The 26,287-nt window shown below is 34.0% G+C and overlaps 1 protein-coding gene and 1 long non-coding RNA gene across 2 annotated transcripts in view; both read left to right on the top strand.

Moving 5' to 3' along the window:
* The window catches only part of LOC120352268 (protein inturned-like), a 10,128-nt gene extending 778 nt beyond the window's left edge, over positions 1 to 9,350 (top strand). The window contains exons 2-9 of the mRNA XM_039432039.1: positions 10 to 99; positions 789 to 866; positions 3,469 to 3,619; positions 5,217 to 5,270; positions 6,896 to 6,956; positions 7,986 to 8,214; positions 8,990 to 9,038; positions 9,274 to 9,350. Coding sequence (XP_039287973.1) covers positions 10 to 99; positions 789 to 866; positions 3,469 to 3,619; positions 5,217 to 5,270; positions 6,896 to 6,956; positions 7,986 to 8,214; positions 8,990 to 8,996 — 670 coding nt within the window. The 3' untranslated portion in view covers positions 8,997 to 9,038; positions 9,274 to 9,350. The remainder of the gene's footprint in view (positions 1 to 9; positions 100 to 788; positions 867 to 3,468; positions 3,620 to 5,216; positions 5,271 to 6,895; positions 6,957 to 7,985; positions 8,215 to 8,989; positions 9,039 to 9,273) is intronic.
* A 2,595-nt stretch (positions 9,351 to 11,945) lies between these two features.
* LOC120352510 lies at positions 11,946 to 25,577 on the top strand. Its single transcript, XR_005571893.1, has 4 exons — positions 11,946 to 12,101; positions 19,951 to 20,042; positions 21,246 to 21,461; positions 25,487 to 25,577. It is a non-coding gene; the product is annotated as an uncharacterized LOC120352510 (long non-coding RNA).
* Positions 25,578 to 26,287: the final 710 nt, after the last annotated feature.

Genomic DNA, 26,287 nt, shown 5'->3' with positions numbered 1-26,287 from the left:
TGTTTCCAGTACGTCAATAGTACTGAAAGGCAGTCTGTCTCATGTTATCTACACACCAGAGGGCAGCGAGCTATTACTGATTGGCGTACCTCATAAAAAGTAAGTTATAACAATAAAACACTATAATATTGTCTGTATAATAAGTTCTGTACCTCAGAGCTAGAGGAGCGTAAGTCCATTTTGGACAAAATCAGTGGCTCTTGTTCAGTTTTTCAAACTCTATAGATTCAAGATAACGTAAGTCCTCTCTACAGTTGATTGTTTTGAAGTAGCCAGAGCTGAAAGAACGCAAGTCTAGTAAAACTGAAACAACGTGAGGAAATAATCACATAAGTGTAATCCTGATTAGACTTGAGCTCTTTTAGCCCTGGCAGGGAGTGAATTACTTTTTGGGCTCTCCTGTAAAATCAGCACTTTCAGACTTACGCCCTTCTTACTCTGAGGTAAGTACAGAGTTATGATCATTAATCGAATTGGTAACTATTATGAACTTTATCTATTGTAGAATTATTTCTAGAACAAAATTTATGGGCTCACAATCAATTTTTTGAATCTCAAGAAATGCCAATTTCTATTATATCTATCTGAGGCTTTCTTGACTTCGGAAGCTGATGATTGAAATTAAATTATGTAACTCTATATTCAAGCAACTCTCAAGTACGTTACTAGAGAGTCTTGAATGTGATAATTTTGAGTTGTTTAATATTTCCTGTGAAATTTCTTCTTAATTTATCTCATTTCGCCTAAGAAATTTCTCAAAAACTTTTGTCTTATTTTGTAATTTTCAGATGTTCATTATTGGAAGCTCGTCAACTCAGCGCTGACATTGTTCGTTGCTTAAAGTTCAAATACCAAACTTTGTCAAGGTAATTGATGCTAATTTAAGAAATTATATTGTATTACTGAATTAGTTTTCTAATAAGTTTTGTATACATGTAAGCTTACTAGGGAATGAGAATAGAGAAATAGTACATACAGAGTGGGTGAAAAGTCCGAGTACGGCTTAAATCTCATACACAAAGGTAATTTGACGATGGGTGTGATTGGGGATCCTACTCAATTCGAAAATACTACTTTACTATGACTTTAAAAATCTGGTCCGCCATCTTGAATGCAATTTTATTTTTTTAAATAGGAAGTTTGTCATACGATACATGAATTCAATACGGAATTTCAAGACAAAATTAATGGCGAAAACCGCACATCGATATCTCAAACCGTTTAGAAGAACATTATTAATCAATACCATGCAAATCTGGAATTAAATACATTAGTGGTATTGACTATTGATTAATAATATGAATATCTTCTAAACGGTTTGAGATATCGATGTGCGGCTTTCACCATTAATTTTTTATTAAAATATCGTATGGAAATCATGTATCGCATGACCACCTCCCTATAAAAAAATAAAGTTGTATTCAATATGGCGGAACAGATTTTTAAAGTCATAGTAAAGTAGTATTTTCGAATTGAGTAGGATCCCCAATCACACCCACCGTCAAATTACCTTTGTGTATGATATATTAGACCGTTCTCGGACTTTTCACCCACTCTGTATGTTTTCTCTTCCGTCTCACTGTGTCATGAATGAGAACTTCAAAGCTGATGTTAACAAGTAAAATAAAGCAGAATATAGTATTAGTTAATCAGTATATCAAATTAATAAATCAAATGAATAAAAACAATTGTATGGAAGCCCTCCAAATCTACCATTCCATAATATGATCTTGATAGCTTTTAATACATAGTTTACAATGGTTTTTTATCATGAAATCATGAATAATTTGATTTAATCAATTATATTAATTGCTTTTTTGGTACCATATTGCTTGTTGTATAAAAAAGTAAATCGTATGGCTTTTTGTTGTTGGGGAGTTCCTTGCGGGAAGGTCCCACATCGCCTGTTGTTCAAAAAGTACAGGACAATCAATATTGAAAATTAAATGAAAAAGACTGAGAAATTGTCATTTAATATGAATAATTACCACAATTCAACTCCTCAACTACACAAAAAATATTGAAAATATTCAGTTAGAGTAGTTTTTATTGACCAAAATACAATTCATTACTAACTTACAATATTCATAAAAAATACAAGAGGACAGTAAGAGGCTTAGAGTAAGCTTTTAAATAATCAAGAAGGAAGAGACAATAATTTCAATAAAAGTAGCCTACCACTTGCTGAATTAATTAAGCTTTTTACTTTCTACCATAAAGAAAAGCTAGCATAAAAATATGTTCCTTGATATAGCGCGTTTATGTTCCAAATTTCACTGTTTGTTCACTGTTTGTCCACGTAGTTTTTTTCAGTGAATCTATGTGACACTGGTAGTCTCTCATAGTGTGCCGTTCATACACTCTCACCCGGCCATAATCGACAAGGCCTACACAGTAATAATCGATAATAGTTAGGCAGTAATTGACTTGAACATACAAAAAAATCGGCTTGAAATTTGGAACATAAACGCCCTAAACCATTGGACATCTTATTATAATTATGCTATCCGTGATCTAGTGGATAGAGTGCTTGCGTAGCAGCATAGAGATCCCGGGTTCAAACCCTCTCACAACAAAAAGTTTTTTAACCAGATCACTCCCGTGTTATCGGATAAGCACGTTAAACTGTTGGTCCCGGCTGAAGTATGACAGTCGTAAGGCCCATTGACGGCTCAAATTATATATTCAGGCGGTGGAACCTCCCCGCAAGGGACTCCCCACCAACAAAAGCCATACGAATTTACTTTTTATATGCTATCGTAAACCTGACCTACTCTTTGGAGGTGGACACTTATTAACTTGATAATGTATTAATTTGTTAGAAATAGTAATAGAAACCTGTTGTTTCTTTAACTTGGTACTTATGCCATTAAATGAAATTAATAAATTGAAGGATGAATTCATTTATTATTTATAATATAAAGGATATCATTTCATTATTATATATAATTAAATAAATTTATGTATCTTGGTTTAAGTGCAGTAGCATTGTTTATTCGACAGAGGCTGGCTCAAACAGCACTCTGGTTTGTGGACTGTATCAATTACATCGAGAACTTTTTGGGGTTGTCTGGCGTCGGGTAGCAAGTTGAACAATTTAAATGGCTAAGTGCACAATAACATAGGCCTACCTTCATGTCCAAATCCTCCTTGCTTCTAGGATCCCGGGTCCAGATCACGATACGAGACGAGACGACACTTGTAATAAATCACAATAAATCAATAGATCACTTTGCAAAAATCGACATTACGAGAAGTGAGCTGTTCGATTGGCTCGCAAACGGCAACTAACTTAATTATGCTATGCGCATCACCCTTCAATTGCCCCCTCCACCACACAACGCCAGACAACAAAGCAACATTGATATAACGTCCGAACAAGCATATACTTATATTTATTTTTTGTAAAGCTTTTTTGTATTTTGTTTTTGCAAATAAAAACAAATTCATTCATTCATTCATTTGCAGGTGTTTTGGGAACAAAGAGCATAGACCTGCGCTGGAACGACTGTTCTCCAGTATTTGGCTGCAAGTGAGTACCAGCGACAGTGTGACTTGTCCACAATTCGAGCACAGATTTCCAGCAGCGCACTACATGCCTCTACCAAGGGATGCTCAGGTATAATGAGAATCTCCACGTTTTAAAGTCAGCACCTGACTGACATTGGTGTTGTTATCCTTGTCTGTCATTAGACAAAGCAGATAACGCTATCCTTTTCTAGCTCCGCAACCTTGCCAGATCGTTTTTTAACCATGTATAAATATAATTAATTAACAAGATATTTTATCTCAATAATGAAAATTTATTTTTATATCTTTGTAAAATATATTACCCTAATAAATACAATATAATTAATCCTGGGGGATTGTAGCTATAAGAAGACTGAAGTGGAAATGGCAGGACACGTTTCGCAACTACAAGACGGAAGGTGGACGAAGAAAGTGACTGGATGGGAGCCATCGTGGAGGAAGAGGAACGTCGGCCGGCCAAGAGTGAGATGGAAGGATGACATCGTCGGAGTAGCAGGAATCAACTGGATGGTAACAGCCAGAGATCGACAGAGATGGATCAACCTGGGGGAGGCCTATGCTCGTTGACGGGCTTAGTTTCCAAAACAAAACAAAACATAAAAAAGACTATTGATTGTTTTAAATGAAATTGATTTCAAAAGTATTTTGAAGTACTTCAGTACTGTAACTTATGTGTTTTTGGACAAAAATAAAGGCTTTATTTATTTATTATGAATACAATATAATTGATCATTCATTTTCATTTCATTTTCATTTATTGACACACTTTACAATTTACAATAATAAATAATACACAAAACATTACAAAACAATAATATAAAGTGGTTAGGTAACCTCATTTGAAGAAACGTGTTGAGGCACCATCACACTGAAAATAAAGAAAGAGTAGCTTAGAGCCTAGCTAAAATTATATAAAACTTGATAAATGTTTATAATACAGAGAAAAAAATATGTTGAAGAGTACTAAGAGATAACTGTCCCTTCATAAATGTATCATTCACTGCATTATGATAATATCAAAAATACAATATAAAAGTAACTATACTATCTAAACAGAAACTCAACATCTTCTAGTGAAAACAACCAAGATTTCAATTCCTTGAGAAAAATTCTTAAATTTAAACTAGAGGACACATGGAAAGGTAGATAATTATAAAACTTTAAAGCACAAAAAGTAAAAAACCTACGAAAAGCTTCAACATTAGCCTTCAACAGAATTACCTTATTTTGAAATCTCAAACGACTAGAGTAACTCTAGCATTACTTTGAAGAACAATTTAAAGAACAATGAACAGTTAATATTACATCAGATATACCGATATAATCTATACTCTATAGAGCGCAGTTACAAGGTAGAGAATCGACAACGCTGTTCTCTTATCTTTCTCCACTGCTATTATAATGTGGACCTTACTATAGTAAGATTCACCTTATAAAGACAGCACCTGATTAACATTGTTGTTGTTATCCTTGTCTGTCTGTCATTGGACAAAGCAGATAACGCTATCCTTTTCTAGCTCCGCAACGTTGCCAGATCGTTTTTTAACCTAGAATTATAATACATTTTTGTTGAATTTTATCGTATCAGTAGTGGTATTCCCATCATTGTTGTTCATTATTTGTCATTCAGTAATTAGCAAATTTCATAATATCTAATAATTCAACTCTTATAATTTGATTTTCAGATTCAGATTGACGACGCTCTCAGTGAATTTGAAGCGAATGACTTTGGCAGCTATGTAAGTTTCACTTTATATTTGAATAACTCAGCTTATTACACCTACAATCTCTATAATATAAATTGATGAAATTGCTGTGCGATACTGCTGATAGAAATTCAGTAGTTGACAATAATTTGTATAAATTCTATAATAAATTTATTGTCAACTCTTACTGCATAATATATCACTTACGAAAACTTCCAAATTGTGTTTTTTAGTATGCTTTTTGTTTCACTTCTTTTTAAATTTAGATTATAAGATTTTCTTTTCATTTTCTTTTCAGTGAATTGCGTGTTGATAAAAGTGTAGTTACTAAACTGTCTAATCAATTAGATTTTTAAAACCAACTTCAATTAGTATAAATCGTAATTTTATAAAAATGTATGATTCATGGCTACTTACATTTATTTATAAAATAGAATTATATAGTACCCTTTTTTGAAGATAATAGTTTAAATTTTTTTTATTGTCAATACTATAGCTATCTAGTCTGGAGACTAATGAGCTAATTTTTTCTACCATAACATACTACTTGAAAATGTTAACAGCGATTATCTCATTAGATATTCTTACTGATAATGATTGTTTAATAAGTACACTTATGACTGCACTATAGAAGCTAGATTCACTCAATCACTGGACACTAATTGAACAAGCACTACACTAGTTCATACGGTTTCCTCCTTTTGAGCCTCCGCACCAACCCTCCATTGTCTAGCAGCTGGATCGCCTCAACGTTGTCGTGTAGGTGCAGTCGCCCCTCGTGCCTCTCCGCATGCCTCTGGATCTCGGTGGACACCAGGTCGACGTGCAGGTCTCTATGAAGATCACTGTTCCTGACATACCAAGGAGCATCCACAATGTTCCTCAGCACCTTGTTCTGGAACCGTTGTATGACATTGATGTTGCTGTCTTTGGTACACCCCCAAAGTTGTATACCATATGTCCATACTGGCTTTAGTATCTGTTTGTACAGAAGTACTTTGTTTTGGATTTGTAGGTTCGAGTTTTTACCGATCAGCCAATACAGCTTCTTATACTGTATTTGATTCCAAGTTCCTCTCTCTTCTTCTTGACATGGGCCTTCCAGCGAAGCTTTGCGTCCAAGGTCATACCTAGATACTTGGCATCATTGGCATATTGTACAACTTGGTTGTTAATTGTTATTGGTATGTGCAGGTCCTTCTTATTGGTGAAGTTGATGTGAATCGACTTTGCTTCATTAAGTTTCATCCTCCACTTTCTAGTCCAATCTTGAATTTTGTTGATGGATCTCTGTAGTTTTTCTGTTGCAATATGAATATTACTGTCTACTGATAATATGGCTGTATCGTCTGCAAATGTTGCTGTAGTATTCTCATCAAGGCTGGGAATATCGCTGGTATAGAGTAGGTAGAGAAATGGTCCTAGAACACCTCCTTGAGGAACACCTGCTTTTTTTCCTTCAAATCAGAATATGAATTTTCATGCCTGACTCTAAAGTATCTGTCAGTCAGATAGGATTTTAATATATCTGTAAATTGCTTTGGTAGCACTTTTTTCAATTTGAAAAGAACTTTAAAAATACAAATTATTTCGTAATTTTATTATTTGTGTAATTGTCATAATTTGTTTACTAATACTTTGTTTCTGTTTTCTCACAGACAGAGGATCATCATGGATCCCAAAGACTATACTCCATCATTGGAAGCTGCTTCTTTTACAGGTAAGAAGGTAACCTTAATCTTTACAGTATGTATTATTTTATACTAGAAGGTAACTCATTTTACTGTAATGTAACACAGCCACTAACTAGTCAGCTGATTGGTTGAGAAGGCGTCATTCTATTCGGGTATGATTGTTTTAAACTATTTACCCAAAGCTCTGAAGATAACAGCCACAAAAAGTTTGCTAGTGAAGTTAAGAAATTGCTTATTGAGGCTTGTCTTTATTCACTTGCTGACTGTTTTGAAGTGTTCTGTTGAGGGAGTGTTGGCTAGAAAGTGGGCGGCTCTCAAAAAATTGTTTCTTTTGAATGTAAGATTATACAATTGTGACGTGTCACATGCTGTGCGAGCTCTGCTCGATGATACAGCTTTATGTGACAAAAAATAAACTAAACTATTAGTATAATATGTAATTAGGGCCGAACACACGAAGCTCTCCGACTTGCTGATAGGTTGGTGTCTCGAGAATCAGCCAACTTTAGTGGTTCCTGTCCTGTCGTGCCGTTGTCGACTCGTCTGAAAAACGCCTCGTGTGTTTCAGCCCGGATCTATAATTTTAACTAATAGCTGAATAGTTAGTAGCTGTGCTAAAATTATAGTAAAATGCCAACTGGTCTGAAAAACGCCTCGTGTGTTCGAACTTAATATTATAAATCTGTGATTCTTTCCTGAAAATGAGTAATTTATTTAGTACTATCAGGTAACCCGTGCACAGCAAGGGTCTAATTAAAAACTTGAAAAACTGAAAATTCTAGAATCGTGAAGAATTGAAAATAGGCATATAACCATCCTCGGTAAATTAGGAATATATATATGAATATTTTCAATTTAATCAGTTCATAGTTCAAACTTGATGATGCGTCATTCGTGTATTTCCTATCCCGAACGTGTATAAGCATAGCTACCTCTAATACATGGCTATGGTATAAGCCAATCTTTCCTCTATTATATTATTGATTTACTCTTTACTGGGTGAATGAAATATTTTATCTGTAAATCAATAATATTATTAATCTTGTCTCTCATTAGGGATACCTACTGGGCTCTCACTTACCTAGCCCCGACCTAGTGGATGTTTCGGCATTCTGCCGTCAGACAGCACTGCTGTCCCTCACCCGCCAGGAGTCGCTGCGAAGGGTGGTGATGTGGAGACAGGTCTACCCCCTCTCTTGCAACCGGGGTCTGCAGACCGCCGTAAACACCCCACTGCCTATCATCTGCCCAATGGACGATGGTTTATGCTCATTGTCGGTCAGGTAAATTATTATTTACAATAATTTATTTATGTCTGTAGAATTATGTACAAATTTGACAAATCACTAGTATCCTTTATTTTCTCTAAATTGAAGTAATCCTGTAAAAACTTTTAAGTTATCCATTTGGAAATAAATAATAAAAATTTAAAAATGATAAGTTTGTTTCAGTCATTGTTTTCAATTGAAATCAGCTGGTATGGACGATGCTGTTTGACAGTCCTATTGTATTAAGCGAGCAATTTCTGTATATCTGTATATATTTTTATATTTGGTTATTTATATCCAACGGATCTCGAAAACGGCTCCAACGATTTTCACGAAATTTGGAACATAGTAGGTTTATGAAATAAAATTCGATTGCACTAGGTTTCATCCCTGGAAAACTTGCTGAACAACATTAAAAGGATAATTCATCCTTGGAAAAACAGCAACAGCTGAGACTTTCGTCGTATGTGAATAATAAAGAAATGCGTCTGTGGAAAATCAAAAAATCTCATCCCCGAAATTCATAAGCTGACGTATAGCCAGCTGTAAAATATAAACACGATCATTTCAGAGAATTGTGTTCTGTAAATACAGTCAATATTTTAATTTATACATCTCAATACGGACTTCCTATGTGCTTAGTCATGCAGCATTTATTCACACAACATATTCCCAAAGTTTCATGCCGTTCTGTTGAGCAGTTTTTATGTCTATAGGGAACAACAAAGTAACACACAAACAGATATTCATTTTTATATAAATATAGATAAGTATTAATTTTTGTTCACAGGGAATAGTTTGCTGGTTACCATTTTTGAATCTGCTGGCTGTACTATCAAGTAAGTAATTATATTTATTTTTCAATCACTTTTTTAGCATACTGTTTTAAAACACCAACATATTTTATATTTTCGTAATTTAATCTTTCATTTTATCGAATCATCTCTACTCAAGAAGCAATCGGTTAACAACTGATTGGGCTATATTGTAACTTCACTCGACTAATTTAACAATTCTTATAATTATTGTAATTAGCTAATATTTCTAATTTTATGTTTCAACTTTTTATTTCAGAGCAGTTGGCAATCCAGGTCCTGATATCGATTATGTACAGCAAGCCCAAGCCACTCTCAACATATACACAAGAGGAGTGCCTGTGTAGCTGAAAAGTGGTAAGAACTTGAAGAAAAACAAATATTCCGATTAAATTAAAACACTAGAGCCTGGTAATAAAAATGTTTGTTAAATTATCATTTTTATTGAATTGGAAGACTAGGGCCCGGCTGCACAAAAGTATGTTAAATTTTAATCATGATAAATTTTACGAGAACCAATTGGAGAAGGTTTTGCTGGGAAAAACGCTTCTCTGATTGGTGCTTGTGGCTCCAATCGGGATTGAAAGTTAACAGGATTTCGCATGATTGGGAGTAGATATTGTCGAATCACCGATTTATTAGGATCGAGTTTCGATTTTTAAGTCGATTTATTCGATTTTATTCAAAATATCGGGTACCGAGCTTCGCTCTGGAGTACAAAAGCATAAACAATTTATTACGAAAGAAGAAATTATAATAAAATTCATAGTTCATACAGAAATGTTCTATCTAATCACAGTTAATTGAGATTATTTCCCAGAGAATGCAAAATTTCCCTCACAAAGGCCCGGTTGCACAAAAGCCGGTTAAATTTTAACCCTGATTAATTTCACATGAACCAAATGAGAGAAGACCATTTCAAAAAGATGGATCTACTGGAATTAATCAGGATTGAAAATAACCCGGATTTTTTCAACCGGCACTAAGTACCTGATTGAATGATTACAAAAGTTCAACGCTGAGTCATAATTTTGGCACAGTCCCACACACATGAACTCGCTCACTCACTTCCATCATCACCAGGCGACGAAATAATTGGTCTCCGAGATGAATAATATTAATTTTTAATGTCCTTCAGCTAGTTTCCCGGGATGAACGCCCAGGAAACGCTAGTTTTCCCAGGGATGATGTATGATTGCGATACATGCAATCTAAGTTTTATATTATAAACCTACTATGTTCTGAATTTCGTGAGAATCGTTAGAGCCGTTTTCGAGATCCGATGAAATACAAACATATAAACAAATTGCTCGTTTAATAGTATAGGATAAAATCCTTTATTGATAAAGAATGAGAGTTGCTAGCCATTTGCTGATTAGTTATGAAGGTGATATTGTGGTAATTACCATATTGAATAGAAAGACTAGCTGACATAGATATTCATACTAGACTTTAGTGAGGTCCACGTTATAATGGCAGTTTTGATTAGCAATGGTATTGCTATCCTTGTCTATCATTCAACAAAGCGGATAGCGCTATCTCTTTCTCGCTTTGCTCTGTTGACAGATCGTCTTTTAACAATGGATCGTCATTTACAGATCGTCATTTAACAAGCGAATAGCACTTTCTCTTTCTCGCTTGCTTGTTGCCAGATTATCTTTTAACAAAGTAAAATTATAATTAACAAAATTTCATCTTAGTTATTAAAATTCATTATGAAATTATTGAAAACTATAATTTCTTGCTTAATAAAATATAATTGATTATTCTAAACGAGAATGAACAGTTAATATCATTTCAATAAACCTGTATCAACTACCGTCTATAGAGGATCCGCAACGTCGTTCTCCTATCTTTCTCCACTGCCATTATAACGTGGACCTCACTATAGACAAAACATAGATATCCATACTTACTCGGCTGGGCTGAGTGAGAATAGGCCTATTAGAACACATAGAATTATATTTTCAGATTTCCACTATCTCTGATATATGTGGAAATGCAGCTATTATAAAATTATAGAGTTTTACAGTTCTATTATATTCTGTTGATATTTCATTTTATTTTATTGACCGAACGTAGTGAGGTCTATGTTCAACTCGGATTTTCTGTATATAACGCGATTATGGCCAATTGCGTTGATAGAATTCGATGAGATTTGGCAGGAATGTTCCTTTTTCAACTGCGCGTCGATGTATTCACAAGGTTTTTGAAATTTTGCATTTTAAGGAAAAAAAGAACAGGAATTCCTCCATACTCTTATATCACTATATATATATATCACATAACAGAGACACTTTAGAGTTTGTAATATAAATTAAAACAGGAGACACGATATAAATAGATTGAAAACACTTGAAAACTTACGGGAAATTTTCGGAGACTGAGTCTCCTTTCTCACCGAGCAGACTGCAGTTTTCAATCTATTATATCGTGTCTCCTGTTTTAATTATATATAATATATACTCTGAAGATAGGATTAATCAGACTATAGAATTATTAATAATCATAAGTTGACAAGTGGATTACATAGAGATGTTCTGGAGAAGCCGTGTCTATTCCTGTAAGGTCTATAGTTTCAAGAGTTATGCATCTTAAGGTCTTAGGTTTCAATATTTTGTTTTGCAGTCATGATATTATTTTATGCGTCAGTATCAATATTCTCATATTTGAAAAGAACTATTTGATAGGTAATTAAAAATAATCAAATGAACTAAATAATGGTGAAGAAACTATAATATTTTCTATTGTAAAACATTTATTTTCATCAGATGGAAAGATTATCACGGAACTGGATGAATTATATCATATGGAATACAATAATTCAAACGTGAATTGAGTCTGTTAACATTTCAAACAGGTGACATCAGATACTTGTGGATGAGAAAACTGCGTGAGGTCTACTGTTCACAGAACTACTAGTATTTTAAAATTAATTTATATTTTTCAGGATCTCGAACTGTGTGAGGCCGCAGGTGGTAGCCCCTGACTCCCCGACAAAAGTTTCTCCGAAACGGGCTTCTAATGAAAATTCCCAACAGTCCAAATCTGGAGATTCTCCAACCTCTAAAAGCTTGAATACATCGAGTGAGTAGACTTTTTTCTTTAGGGCTACACTTGAATATAAATAAAAATAGAAATCTAAGTACCCTTTTTAAAATTATTTAATCACAACATGTTTCGGCTATATGATGCCATTATCAAGTGATTGGAAAATATTTAATTATATATATACTAGCCGTCAGGCTCGCTTCGCTCTCCATATCCGTCTAGCCAGGGGGCTCCGCCCCCTGGACCCCCGACTGGATCGTCCAAAAATGAGATCAGCGGGCTCGCTTCGCTTGCGTGCATTTTTCATTTGAGCATGCTTCATTCCATCAGAAAGTCAAAGTATTGAGAAAACGCAGAAAAGCTGAGAAAAACATTGGAAAAACGCTGATTTTGGGCGTATCTTTGATGAAATATTAAAGTCACCTCATCACGAAATTTTTAGACCCTAGCTAAACCTCTGTACCAAATTTGAACATTTTCTGTCTATTACTTGATGAAAGAACTGAGAAAACGCAAAAACCGCTAATTTTTGGCGTATCTTTTGATTTATTTCAAATTCCTTCTAACACAACATTATTACACCCCAGCTGAGCATCAGTAGTAAATTTGAACATTTTTTGTTCATTTGTTCTCGATAAAGCTGAGAAAACGCTAAAAACCGCTGGAAAAACGTTAATTTTGGGTGTATCTTTGACGTTATTGCAAATTAATTCGAACACAACATCATTACACACTAGCTGAGCTTCTGTACTAAATTTGAACATTTTCTGTTCATTTGTTCTCGATAAATCTGAGAAAACGCTAATTTTGGGCGTATCTTTGACGTTATTGCAATTCTTCCTAACACAACATTATTACACCCTAGCTGAGCTTCTGTACTAAATTTGAACATTTTCTTTCCATTTGTTCTCGATAAATCTGAGAAAACGCTAAAAAAACGTTGGAAAAACGCTAATTTTGGGCGTATCTTTGACGTTATTGCAAATTCCTTCTTACACAACATCATTACACCCTAGCTGAGCTTCTGTACTAAATTTGAACATTTTCTGTTCATTTGTTCTCGATAAAGCTGAGAAAACGATAAAAAACACTGGAAAAACGCTAATTTTGGGCGTGTCTTTGAAAATTTTTCCAAATCCGTTCTTAGTGCGCCTCTTAAGGGCCAACTGAACATACCTACCAAATTTGAACGTTTTTGGTCCGGTAGATTTTTAGTTCTACGAGTGAGTGAGTGAGTGAGTCAGACAGTCAGTCAGTGAGTGAGTGCTATTTCGCTTTTATATATATATATCTATATAGATATATATTAATATATGAGTCTTATATATTAATATAGACTATATTAATAGTCAACACCAAGTATATTGGTTGACTTGGTAAGATTGGATAGGAATGTATCAGATTCCTATCTGATACATCGTTGTAAAATGATGTATTTTGAACGTCTAATAATTTAGACGTTAACTACTTCACACACTTCGAAGTAGTTTTAGAGGTGTGTGAAGTACACCTCTTGCTTTCAGGAGGTGTACAAAAAATACATGGCTGTATGTATTTTTGCAATATATTGACTGAACAATATAATGTCAATGGGTTGGGGTTTTATATGTAGAAAAAATAGGTGGTGTGAATTAATTTCATTGAATCTTAAGTGTTTAAATCATGGTTTAAATGATTTAACAAAAAATTTATTAGTTTTGGGGGGTAACTAAAAATTAGAAGGGAAGGTGGATCCTTTGAGATTGAGTCCTAAGGAGTGGGGATCATTCAGGGACACAATTATGTGTCCCTGACATGGAAAACATTGAAGTCTGTAAAGACACAACCACTGAAGTTATTATATAACCTGGATGTTATATAGACATAAGGATTATGTCTATATCATCTATGATGGTATTGAAGAAGTCAGGTGGAATGACTGAATGAAATACATTTCATTCAGTTTTCACCTCATGAAAACTATGAGGTGAGAATGGTGTTTCATGATGAAATTAATCAATGAAATTCCATTGTAGGTTGTAGGAATTTGTACCAATTTTTGGTACAAAAATTACTATGTATGTAATTTGTAGCGGAGGAAAATGGATTTTATAATATTAAGGCATAGATATGCCTTATATTATATAAGGCATATCAGCTCATTAGATGAGCGTAATATTTAATTGCAATGTGATAATTATGGTTAAATTAATTGAAAAATGAAATGAACTTTCATTTCAATGAAAGGTTTAAAATCATTGCGGTGGAATCTATGTTCAGTGTTTTTAGGTGAATAAATAGGCTTACAAATCATAAGCCTATTTATCAGCTTCCTTAATCTCGCTGACCAAGTAATGACAATGTGATAATTGTCATTAGATCAAAATCATTTGATCCCATCAGCTCATTCGATAAACATAAAAGAGCTTGTAACTCTTGAAAAAGATAGTGGGGACTATCAATCATTTGAGCGGGTCTAACCCACCACGTTATTATTTGGCTTTATTAAAAATAAAATTTTTTATTTTCATGGTAATTTCCAATTACCATGAAAACAAACGAAGTAACCAAATATGGCTACAGGCAAATCATTCCCATAGTTATTTACACTTTACAAGTCTAAATACTTTCTTTAGATGAAAATTTTTCATCTAAGTTTTTACTTTGATGAAAAACAATCACCTAAGTACGTAGCTTAGGATGATATTTTGGGATTCATACTTAGAATCCCTTCTAATGAACATATTTAGAATTCAACGACTGAATCAATCGTTGATTGATTCTAAAGAATCAATCACATATTAATGATTTTTACAATCCTATTGTCAAAACCAATAGGATTTTGACATATTTCATATACATGAAATTAATATCAACAGTTTATACAATCATTTCTATAACTTTAACCAATATATCAGTGTGGTCATACTAACCCTCTCACTGATAGTTAGTATGAACATACTAACTAAAAGTATGTTCATACTTTTAATTAGTATATGAACATCAGTAATTAAGCCTTACCCTACATATAGCGTAAGATATATCTAACTGATTGCCAACAGTTAGATATAGGCAGAATTGCCTATACTAATTCTGCAAGACACCATCTTCTTGAAGGCTATAATACAAAGGAGACAATGAGCCTATGATTATAGGCTATAAATCATTTGTTATATATTAAAGTAATATATTACTTTTAATCATAACAAAATTGTATGAGGCCATTCTCATACAATGGCCTCCTATATCTGGCCATCATATTTATTATGCGGTCTGTATAAATGCAGACCGCACTACTTTATAATATATATATAAAAAAAAAAAATATATATATATATATATATATATATATATATAGATGAAAGTAAATATTTTCCAATCACTCGATAATGGCGTCATATAGCCGAATCATGTTGTGACTAAATAATTTTGAAAAGGGTTCTCAGATTCTATTTTTATTTATATCGAGTGAGTAGTGTAACTTATAATAAAAAAACTCTGTAACTTATAAGTGAACAATTATTAAAAATATCGTAAAGGCAAGAACAGTAGTGTGAGTGCAGCACTACCACACCAGATTTTTTTCATCACGTATTCATCCAAGTTTTGTAAACTCTCATAGGGCCGGTTTCCGAGCTCGTTATTCTGCTGAGTTCCACACTTTAAACAGCTGGAGTCAGAAAATTGGCTTTCCGAAACAGGGCGTAGCACTACCTCCGTAAACAAAGCCAATACTACATTCTGGTGACGTCAGCACAGGTAGGGCTCCTACACCAATAAAAATTTGTTGATTTCAGCTGATCTGTATCAGCTAGTGTTTCTATTGGTGTAGGAGCCCTACCTATACTGACGTTACCATCAACACTAAAGTCATGCACTATGGCTTTGTTTACAGAGGTAGTGGGCATAATCGTAGTTTTTATGATAATCTTTATTCTCTCATTTCTTTAATTGGAACGTTTTTCCTTGACGAAATAATTGACCTAAATAATTCAAAATAGCTGAAACTTCATAATATTTTCTCTTCATTTCATTTTGTGTTCAATTTCCTAGTTTTTCGAAATTTAATTTAAACGTGGACTGCGACTGCGCCCCGTTTCGGAAAGCCAATTTTCTGACTTCAGCTGTTTAAAGTCTAGAACTTAGCTAAATCCCGAGCTGGAAACCGGCCCTAAATGTACTTACTAATTTCGATAGCCCTGAATATTGCTTATCAATGCCTAAATATTCTAACGCTTTCTTCTTCTCTGTATTGTTTATATTATTGAACATTTTATTTTACTTAAATATCCCAATCACTTTGATGTTCCAGATTGTAAGAGTATGCTTTATTCTTCTCTACATATTTTATATTTTTGAAATTATTATTTTCGCCACACTGCACAGAAAGCAGCTGTTTTCCAGTCCCTACGTAGATCTGAAAGACATTGTTTGCAGACGACTCTCGTCTGACGTCAGAACATGTTTCTTTCCGGCCTAGGCCGGAAAGAGTACCCTTTCCAGCCGCTAACATGGAACTAAGAATGGTGATCAAAAACTTTTCATTATTTGACTTGTGTTCATTATTCAATAATTAAAACATTTATAATAATAATCTTATTGTCATTTGAAAGAATAAAAAAGTATAAACTCAACCTGGCCAAAGCATTCTAATAACGCTACTCGACTGTTTAATTATAGAAGATTACTAGTAATATTTTTAAATTAAACTTTAAAAAATATGAAAAAACAAGTCATTTTCTATAATTTAAACATAAAACATTTTCTTATTAGTTTAATTTTTAAAAATAATATAAACCAGAATATTAATTTAATTGTAATCAAGCACCGCATTGACTAATTAGCAATATTTGTATGTAATCTATACTATAATAAAGGAAAGAACTGTCTTATACACTTACGGATAGGAAAATTATGTTTAACGCATCATCACGTCTGAAATACTGGACTGATTAACTTGAAATTTGTTTTTCTTTTCCGATCGTATTGTTTGTGTCAACCTAATAATTAAATAAATTCTGCATATAGACTCTTATTTAACCAAGGATGGTTATAGGTCTAACGTCAATTCTTCAGAATTGAAGTAATTTCAATTACGTAAATTCATTACGTCATACATTTACTGCCTAAAAAGCAGTCGTTAGGTCATGTCAGAGGGCCTGAAATTGATTAGTTACGACCTGAAAACTCTGACACCAGACCTGATCCGCCAGGTCACTCGATATTATTATTATTACGTCTAGTTTTCAGTTTGTCAAGTTTTAAAATAGACCCTTGCGGAGCACGGGTTACCTGCTAGTAAACGAATAAAACTTGGACTGATTGCAAATAGTCCTTGGAAATGAAATTATTAAAAAATTCAACGCAAAACAGTATAACTAAGTTAATCGACACAGAATAAGAATTCACTGCAAAATTGTTCTGAACTGTTCCTGGTAGGCCTACTGTATAGCATGATGAATGATGACCATTTTAAAATATTAAATCAAACATATTGTATTGACTACATATTGTAGTCCTCACATATTGTATAATGACAAAGCATGTTGTATAAACTGTTTGGTTAATGGCCAATAAAGTATTCTATTTTAAACCTAAAGGCTGGCCACTAACAACAGGATAAGTGTGTCGAACATGTGTGAACGGACATGTCTTTGAAGGAAGAAAACATTCACGCAAATAACTTCAAACAAAAACCCACTGCTTGACAGCAGCTTCTAACATGAACAAACAAACAATAACAATAAATAACCACTGCAAATTTGTAAACTATAATGATACAAAATGACTCAACATCAAATAAAGCAGCTAAGAAAACATAAACAAAAAATCGAAGACACCATAACTTAACCTCTATAAAAGATGTTCAAAGCCTTTCGCTGATGACACAACATGCATTACTAGCATGTTGTGTGTAAGTACACACATGTGAAACACACTTGTCCTATCGTTGGTGATGACCCAAAAATTTAATAATAGCCAATTTTCAAGTGGTGATCTAAGTAAAAGTATAATGTACTTTAAAAATTACCTGATGGAAAAGCTGTACTACTCTCATTGGGACTCCCGCGCCGTTTCAGAATCGATGTTATTTCTTGTAGTTTTTTACTATTTGAAGAAGAATCTGGAACATCAGAGAGATTATGATAGTTATTGAGAAAATAGTATATTTCGCACCTAGAGCAGAAAATTAGATTTTTCCGGCTCGAAATCGGTTTTCAAGTCTGAGGCCGTAGGCCGAGGACTAGAAAAGATTGAGAGCTGGAAAAACATTTTTGCCCGTGGTGCGAACGCTTTTTTTCGCCACACACAAAAATAATATATATATATATAATATATATATATATATATATATATATATATATATATATATATATATATATATTATATATATATATATGAGAATAGTTGTTTACTAAGCACTTCCAAAAGCAGAAGTGGAAGGTGATAGCTCTAGCAAATCTGAGGAATCTGAATATCAGGAAATTGTCCAAGTATTTTTTTTTTATTCTCATTTGTCTAAATAACCTAAAAGATGATGTTCAATTATGTGGGAGGTTGAGTTTATACTTTTTTATTCTTTCAAATGACAATAAGATTATTATTATAAATGTTTTAATTATTGAATAATGAACACAAGTCAAATAATGAAAAGTTTTTTGATCACCATTCTTAGTTCCATGTTAGCGGCTGGAAAGGGTACTCTTTCCGGCCTAGGCCGGAAAGAAACATGTTCTGACGTCAGACGAGAGTCGTCTGCAAACAATGTCTTTCAGATCTACGTAGGGACTGGAAAACAGCTGCTTTCTGTGCAGTGTGGCGAAAATAATAATTTCAAAATATAAAATATGTAGAGAAGAATAAAGCATACTCTTACAATCTGGAACATCAAAGTGATTGGGATATTTAAGTAAAATAAAATGTTCAATAATATAAACAATACAGAGAAGAAGAAAGCGTTAGAATATTTAGGCATTGATAAGCAATATTCAGGGCTATCGAAATTAGTAAGTACATTTATAAATGTACTTACTAATTTCGATAGCCCTGAATATTGCTTATCAATGCCTAAATATTCTAACGCTTTCTTCTTCTCTGTATTGTTTATATTATTGAACATTTTATTTTACTTAATATCCCAATCACTTTGATGTTCCAGATTGTAGAGTATGCTTTATTCTTCTCTACATATTTTATATTTTTGAAATTATTATTTTCGCCACACTGCACAGAAAGCAGCTGTTTTCCAGTCCCTACGTAGATCTGAAAGACATTGTTTGCAGACGACTCTCGTCTGACGTCAGAACATGTTTCTTTCCGGCCTAGGCCGGAAAGAGTACCCTTTCCAGCCGCTAACATGGAACTAAGAATGGTGATCAAAAACTTTTCATTATTTGACTTGTGTTCATTATTCAATAATTAAAACATTTATAATAATAATCTTATTGTCATTTGAAAGAATAAAAAAGTATAAACTCAACCTCCCACATAATTGAACATCATCTTTTAGGTTATTTAGACAAATGAGAATAAAAAAAAATACTTGGACAATTTCCTGATATTCAGATTCCTCAGATTTGCTAGAGCTATCACCTTCCACTTCTGCTTTTGGAAGTGCTTAGTAAACAACTATTCTCATATATATATTATATATATATATATAATATATATATATATTATATATATATATATATATATATATATATATATATATTATTTTTGTGTGTGGCGAAAAAAGCGTTCGCACCACGGGCAAAAATGTTTTTCCAGCTCTCAATCTTTTCTAGTCCTCGGCCTACGGCCTCAGACTTGAAAACCGATTTCGAGCCGGAAAAATCTAATTTTCTGCTCTAGGTGCGAATATACTATTTTCTCAATAACTATCATAATCTCTCTGATGTTCCAGATTCTTCTTCAAATAGTAAAAACTACAAGAAATAACATCGATTCTGAAACGGCGCGGGAGTCCCAATGAGAGTAGTACAGCTTTTCCATCAGGTAATTTTTAAAGTACATTATACTTTTACTTAGATCACCACTTGAAAATTGGCTATTATTAAATTTTTGGGTCATCACCAACGATAGGACAAGTGTGTTTCACATGTGTGTACTTACACACAACATGCTAGTAATGCATGTTGTGTCATCAGCGAAAGGCTTTGAACATCTTTTATAGAGGTTAAGTTATGGTGTCTTCGATTTTTTGTTTATGTTTTCTTAGCTGCTTTATTTGATGTTGAGTCATTTTTGTATCATTATAGTTTACAAATTTGCAGTGGTTATTTATTGTTATTGTTTGTTTGTTCATGTTAGAAGCTGCTGTCAAGCAGTGGGTTTTTGTTTGAAGTTATTTGCGTGAATGTTTTCTTCCTTCAAAGACATGTCCGTTCACACATGTTCGACACACTTATCCTGTTCTTATTGCAAGCCACCAAAATTACAATTAAACTAAAAATAACATTGAATAAGGATTCTATAATATATTGCAATATGCCCTCTATAATAATATTCCATAAAAATATTCTGAATTCACAAATTAAATGAAAAACGATAATTTATTTTGAATAGGGAATTTGATATTGTTGGATGGTTTTATAATATGTACTCCTCAACCTTTTATTACACCTGAAACTTGTAAGTTTCACAACTCTTAAAACTTGTAAGTTGTGAATCACCAATAAAAAACTAATGTTCTGTAAAATGATTATTGACTGAGCGAAGTGAGGTCTAAGATTCAAGTCGACGGTTTGGCATTTCTCTTAAGTTTACATGTTTATGTGCGCATTTACGGCGAAACGCGGTAATAGATTATCATGATATTGACAGGTATGTCCTTTTTAATTGCGTGTCGACGTATATACAAGGTTTTGGAAATTTTGCATTTCAAGGATAATATAAAAGGAAAAGGAGCCTCCTTCATACGCCAATATTAGAGTAAAAATCAGACTATAGAATTATTCATCATAAATCAGCTGACAAGTGATTACACAGATGTGTGGAGAAGCCAATCTATTGCTGTATTTCCATAAGGTCTATAGTTTCAATCAGGTACTGTGGATGAGAATACTGCGTGAGGTCTACTGTTCACAGAACTACTAGTAATGTATTGTGAGATTTATGGTTCTCCTGAAATTATTCACAGTTAAAATTCAAACGGATTTGTGCAACCGACACTTTATTAGTTTAAGTTTGTTTTTTTAGGGTTATCACAACAGTGTGACACTACATCAGAAGGCAGCAGTGTAATCAGTGGTGGTGGCGGCGGGGGCGGAGATGAGATGGGGGTGGTGCCGCCCCCATTGTGGGCAGGCGAGCCGAGCGGGCGCGGGGGCGGGGCCAGCCAGTGCCAGCGACAGCCAATCACGGCGCAGCGATTCTGATGACGATCTCTCAGATTCTGATTGGGCGCCTTACATGGTCAGTATTGTCATATTCATTAATGTTCCATACGGTTGAATCTTTCAAGGCGGTTGCACAAAAGCCTGTTCTTAAATATGCCACAAATAATATCGGTCGGGGTCAGCGGTGGTACTGCTTTTAGCAGATAAAAAGCGAGGTCAGTGTACTGCTCTTAGTCCCACTGATAACGAATAATGGTAACTGTGCCCTATTCAACCTCCATACTCTCTGAGAAGACTTTTTCCATGTAGCCGATTGAGGGAACTTGAAATTGATTGATCCTCAAATAGTGAGGTCCACGTTATAATGGTAGTGGAGAAGAGGAGAACAACGTTGCCGTTGCCTCTGTCTTGTCAATGCCTTCTATAGACGGTAGCTGATACAGGTTTATTGATGCATATTAACTGTTCATTCTCGTTAAAATAATCAATTATCGTATTATATTAAGCGAGCAATTTCTGTATTTCTGTTTATATTTTTATATCTTGTTATTTCTATATCTGGATCAAGCCTGAATGTCTGTATGACTATCCTATTAAGCGAGCAATTCCTGTATGTATATAATCTGGTTATTTTTATATTGGTTATTTATGTTCAACGGATCTCGAAAACGGCTCTAACGATTTTCAAAAAAAAATTGGAACATAGTAGGTTTATGATATAAAAATTCGATTGCACTAGGTCTCATCCCTGGGAAAACTCGCTGAACGACATTAAAAGGATAATTCATCCTGGCTGAAACAGCTGAGACTTTCGTCGTCTGTGGATAATAAGTGAGGAACTGATTCTGTGGAAAATCAAAATATCGCATCCCCGAAATTCATAATCTGACAGCACTGGGAATATAAACACGATCATTTTAGAGAATTGTGTTCTGTTTATCAATAAATAAAAATAACGAGCGAAGCTCGGAGCCCCGATATTTGTATAATATTAACTGTTCATTCTCGTTAAAAAATCAATTATCGTATTATATTAAGTGAGCAATTTCTGTATTTCTGTTATATTTTTATATCTTGTTATTTCTATATCTGGATCAAGCCTGAATGTCTGTATTGACTATCTATTAAGCGAGCAATTCCTGTATGTATATAATCTGGTTATTTTTATATTGGTTATTTATGTTCAACGGATCTCGAAAACGGCTCTAACGATTTTCAAAAAAAAATTGGAACATAGTAGGTTTATGATATAAAAATTCGATTGCACTAGGTCCACCCTGGGAAAACTCGCTGAACGACATTAAAAGGATAATTCATCCTGGCTGAAACAGCTGAGACTTTCGTCGTCTGTGGATAATAAGTGAGGAACTGATTCTGGGAAAATCAAAATATCGCATCCCCGAAATTCATAATCTGACAGCACTGTGGAATATAAACACGATCATTTTAGAGAATTGTGTTCTGTTTATCAATAATAAAATAACGAGCGAAGCTCGGAGCCCCGATATTGTATATATTAACTGTTCATTCTCGTTTAAAATAATCAATTATATTTTATTAAGCAAGAAATTATATTTTTGAATAATTTCAAATTGAATATTCATAATTAAGATGAATAGAGAAGATATAATTAAGATTATTATGCACGGCCACTCCAGGAAACATCTCCACACAATTGGACTCAGAAATGAAAGTGAGATGTGTAGGCTTTGTAATCAGTCTGAGAGACTGCCAAACATATCATACTGGATTGCGAAAGACTAGGGGCTAGAAGAAGGGTTCGGTTTGGCTGCAAGCAACCAGGTGAGGAATGGGATATTAGTATAGGGAAAAACTCCTGGATCTTGTAAAGGACACAGATGAATTGAAAAAAAGACTAGAAATTGTCAAAAAAACCACTGATTATTGATAATTAGAAAGACCGGTTTCGGTTATTAACCTATTAATCTCTGATAAACAATGTTTATTATATTGTAACAGAGATAAACTCTGTTTATCAGAGATTGACAATGGTGTAATAACCGAAACCGGTCTTTCTAATTATCAATAAATCAGTGGTTTTTTTGACAATTTCTTAGTCTTTTTCATTCAATATGAATAATTACCACAATATCAACTTCTCAACTACACAAAAAGGGGGGAAAAAGACACAGGAATTGGTTTGCCCAACTAACATACTACTTGGGACACACAATAAGCTTCGGTTGACGTGTGAGGTTCTTTGAACCCTTAGATCTTTGAATCCGTCTTTTCAAAAACATAAATATAGCATATATTGCAGATAGCATAGAATATTACAAAACTAGCCGTTAGGCTCGCTTCGCTCGCCATATCAGTCTAGCCAGGGGGCTCCGCCCCTGGACCCCTGACTGGATCGTCCAAAAATGAGATCAGTGGGCTCGCTTCGCTCGCCTGCATGTAGACCTCAACTTAATGCCAACCTGACAAAATTTATATTTTATTAAGCAAGAAATATATTTTTGGATAATTTCAAATTGAATATTCATAATTAAGATGAATAGGGAAGATATAATTAAGATTATTATGCACGGCCACTCCAGGAAACATCTCCACACAATTGGACTCAGAAATGAAAGTGAGATGTGTAGGCTTTGTAATCAGTCTGAGAGACTGCCAAACATATCATACTGGATTGCGAAAGACTAGGGGTAGAAGAAGGACTCGGTTTGGCTGCAAGCAACCAGGTGAGGAATGGGATATTAGTATAGGAAAAACTCCTGGATCTTGTAAAGGACACAGATGAATTGAAAAAAAGACTAGAAATTGTCAAAAAAACCACTGATTATTGATAATTAGAAAGACCGGTTTCGGTTATTAACCTATTAATCTCTGATAACAATGTTATTATATTGTAACAGAGATAAACTCTGTTTATCAGAGATGACAATGGTGTAATAATCGAAACCGGTCTTTCTAATTATCAATAAATCATGGTTTTTTGACAATTTCTTAGTCTTTTTCATTCAATATGAATAATTACCACAATATAACTTCTCAACTACACAAAAAGGGGGAAAAAGACACAGGAATTGGTTTGCCCAACTAACATACTACTTGGGACACACAATAAGCTTCGGTTGACGTGTGAGGTTCTTGAAACCTTAGATCTTTGAATCCGTCTTTTCAAAAACATAAATATAGCATATTATTGCAGATAGCATAGAATATTACAAAACTAGCCGTTAGGCTCGCTTCGCTCGCCATATCAGTCTAGCCAGGGGGCTCCGCCCCTGGACCCCTGACTGGATCGTCCAAAAATGAGATCAGTGGGCTCGCTTCGCTCGCCTGCATGTAGACCTCAACTTAATGCCAACCTGACAAAATTTTTAATTTATTTACCAGAACAACTGTTTCGAAGAGGTACTCTCTCTAGATTATAGTTCTATGGTATGCACATTTCAATTATAATTTTAAGATATTGGAATAAGAAGAATATACATGCTAAAAGACGAACTTTAAAACCTTAAAAACCACCTTAGAGTTGAAATATCGCCAAAAGATTTCTTAGTGCGCCTCTAAAGGGCCAACTGAACATACCTACCAATTTGAACTTTTTTGGTCCGGTAGATTTTTAGTTCTGCGAGTGAGTGAGTGAGTGAGTGAGTGAATCAGTCAGTCAGTCAGTCAGTCAGTGAGTGGTGCCATTTCGCTTTTATAATATAGATAAAAATTCCTTAAATCAACTGAAATTAATCGATTTCTTCCAGGGGGTGCTCCTAGAGGCAGTGTTTTTTCTTTGACGTCTCCTCCTTGCACTATTGTATTTTCTGTGTTTATTATTGATTGTGACGATTCAATGTTGTGAAGCTTGTCTTTTATATGCAATACTTGAATAAATAAGATTGATTGATTGATTGATGATTAGCCAAAACGTGTCTCTTGATAGATAATAACAATGGTACTATAGTCTGTTCATTGAAAGGAAGACTATAACATAACTTTTGCGCTTGTGTATAAAACAAATGACTCATATCAGTTTCTTATAATATTATAGCAATTCATTAATTCAGATATTAATAGTAGTGATATGATTAATTACTCTCATACTAATGTTTCAAATTGTATGCTCTTATTTTTCAGGATCACAGGAGAATGTACGGAGTCGAGCTCTGGATATGGTTGACCTTGGCAAGACACTTCTTTCGGATGTCAGCTACACGCTACCCTCTCAGTAAGTTTCTGGGATTTCAGTACTGTGAATTAAGGGTCGGTTTCCGGTTACACACACATCGATTTTTGTTCGTACGATATTTTGGCCGTCCTTATGAATTCTATCAGATTAAACGGAACTGACAAGCATAATCTGTTAATCTTATAGAAGGACGGCCAAAATATCGTTTGAACAGAAATCGTGTGTGTGTGTGTGTGTGTGTGGTGTGTGTGTGTGTGTGTGTGTGTGTGTGTGTGTGTGTGTGTGTGGGTGTGTGTGTGTGTGTGTGGGTGTGTGTGTGTGTGTGTGTGTGGTGTGTGTGGTGTGGTGTGTGTGGGGGGGGGGGGGGGCTAGCCCAATGTATGTAATTTATGCATAATATTTATTTATTTATTTGCAATACAAATGAGACTAATGTAATAACATTGGTAGATAAAATAATAAGGTAGTCCGTGTGCTATTTTCTTCCAAATTATAGGTGACAAAGTCCAAGATGAGGTTAGAATTTCACGTGTACAATTTTCATAAAATTCTAGTCCAAATAAACATGAAAACTATAAATTTTGAATTTAGAAGGCTTGAATTAATAAATTGATTGTAAATATTCCACTCAATTACCACTTGTAACAAATAATATTGAGTATTTTTAAGAAAATTTGGAACATTGAAGAAACACAAACTTGTAAACACTAAAGCTCAGCTGGAAATTTTATACAACAAAGTGAATAATC

The sequence above is a fragment of the Nilaparvata lugens genome, chromosome 7 (assembly GCF_014356525.2).
Source record: "Nilaparvata lugens isolate BPH chromosome 7, ASM1435652v1, whole genome shotgun sequence".
NCBI lineage: Eukaryota > Metazoa > Arthropoda > Insecta > Hemiptera > Delphacidae > Nilaparvata > Nilaparvata lugens.
Note: the sequence above shows the minus strand (reverse complement) of the source record. Positions and strands in the feature narration are given on the sequence as shown.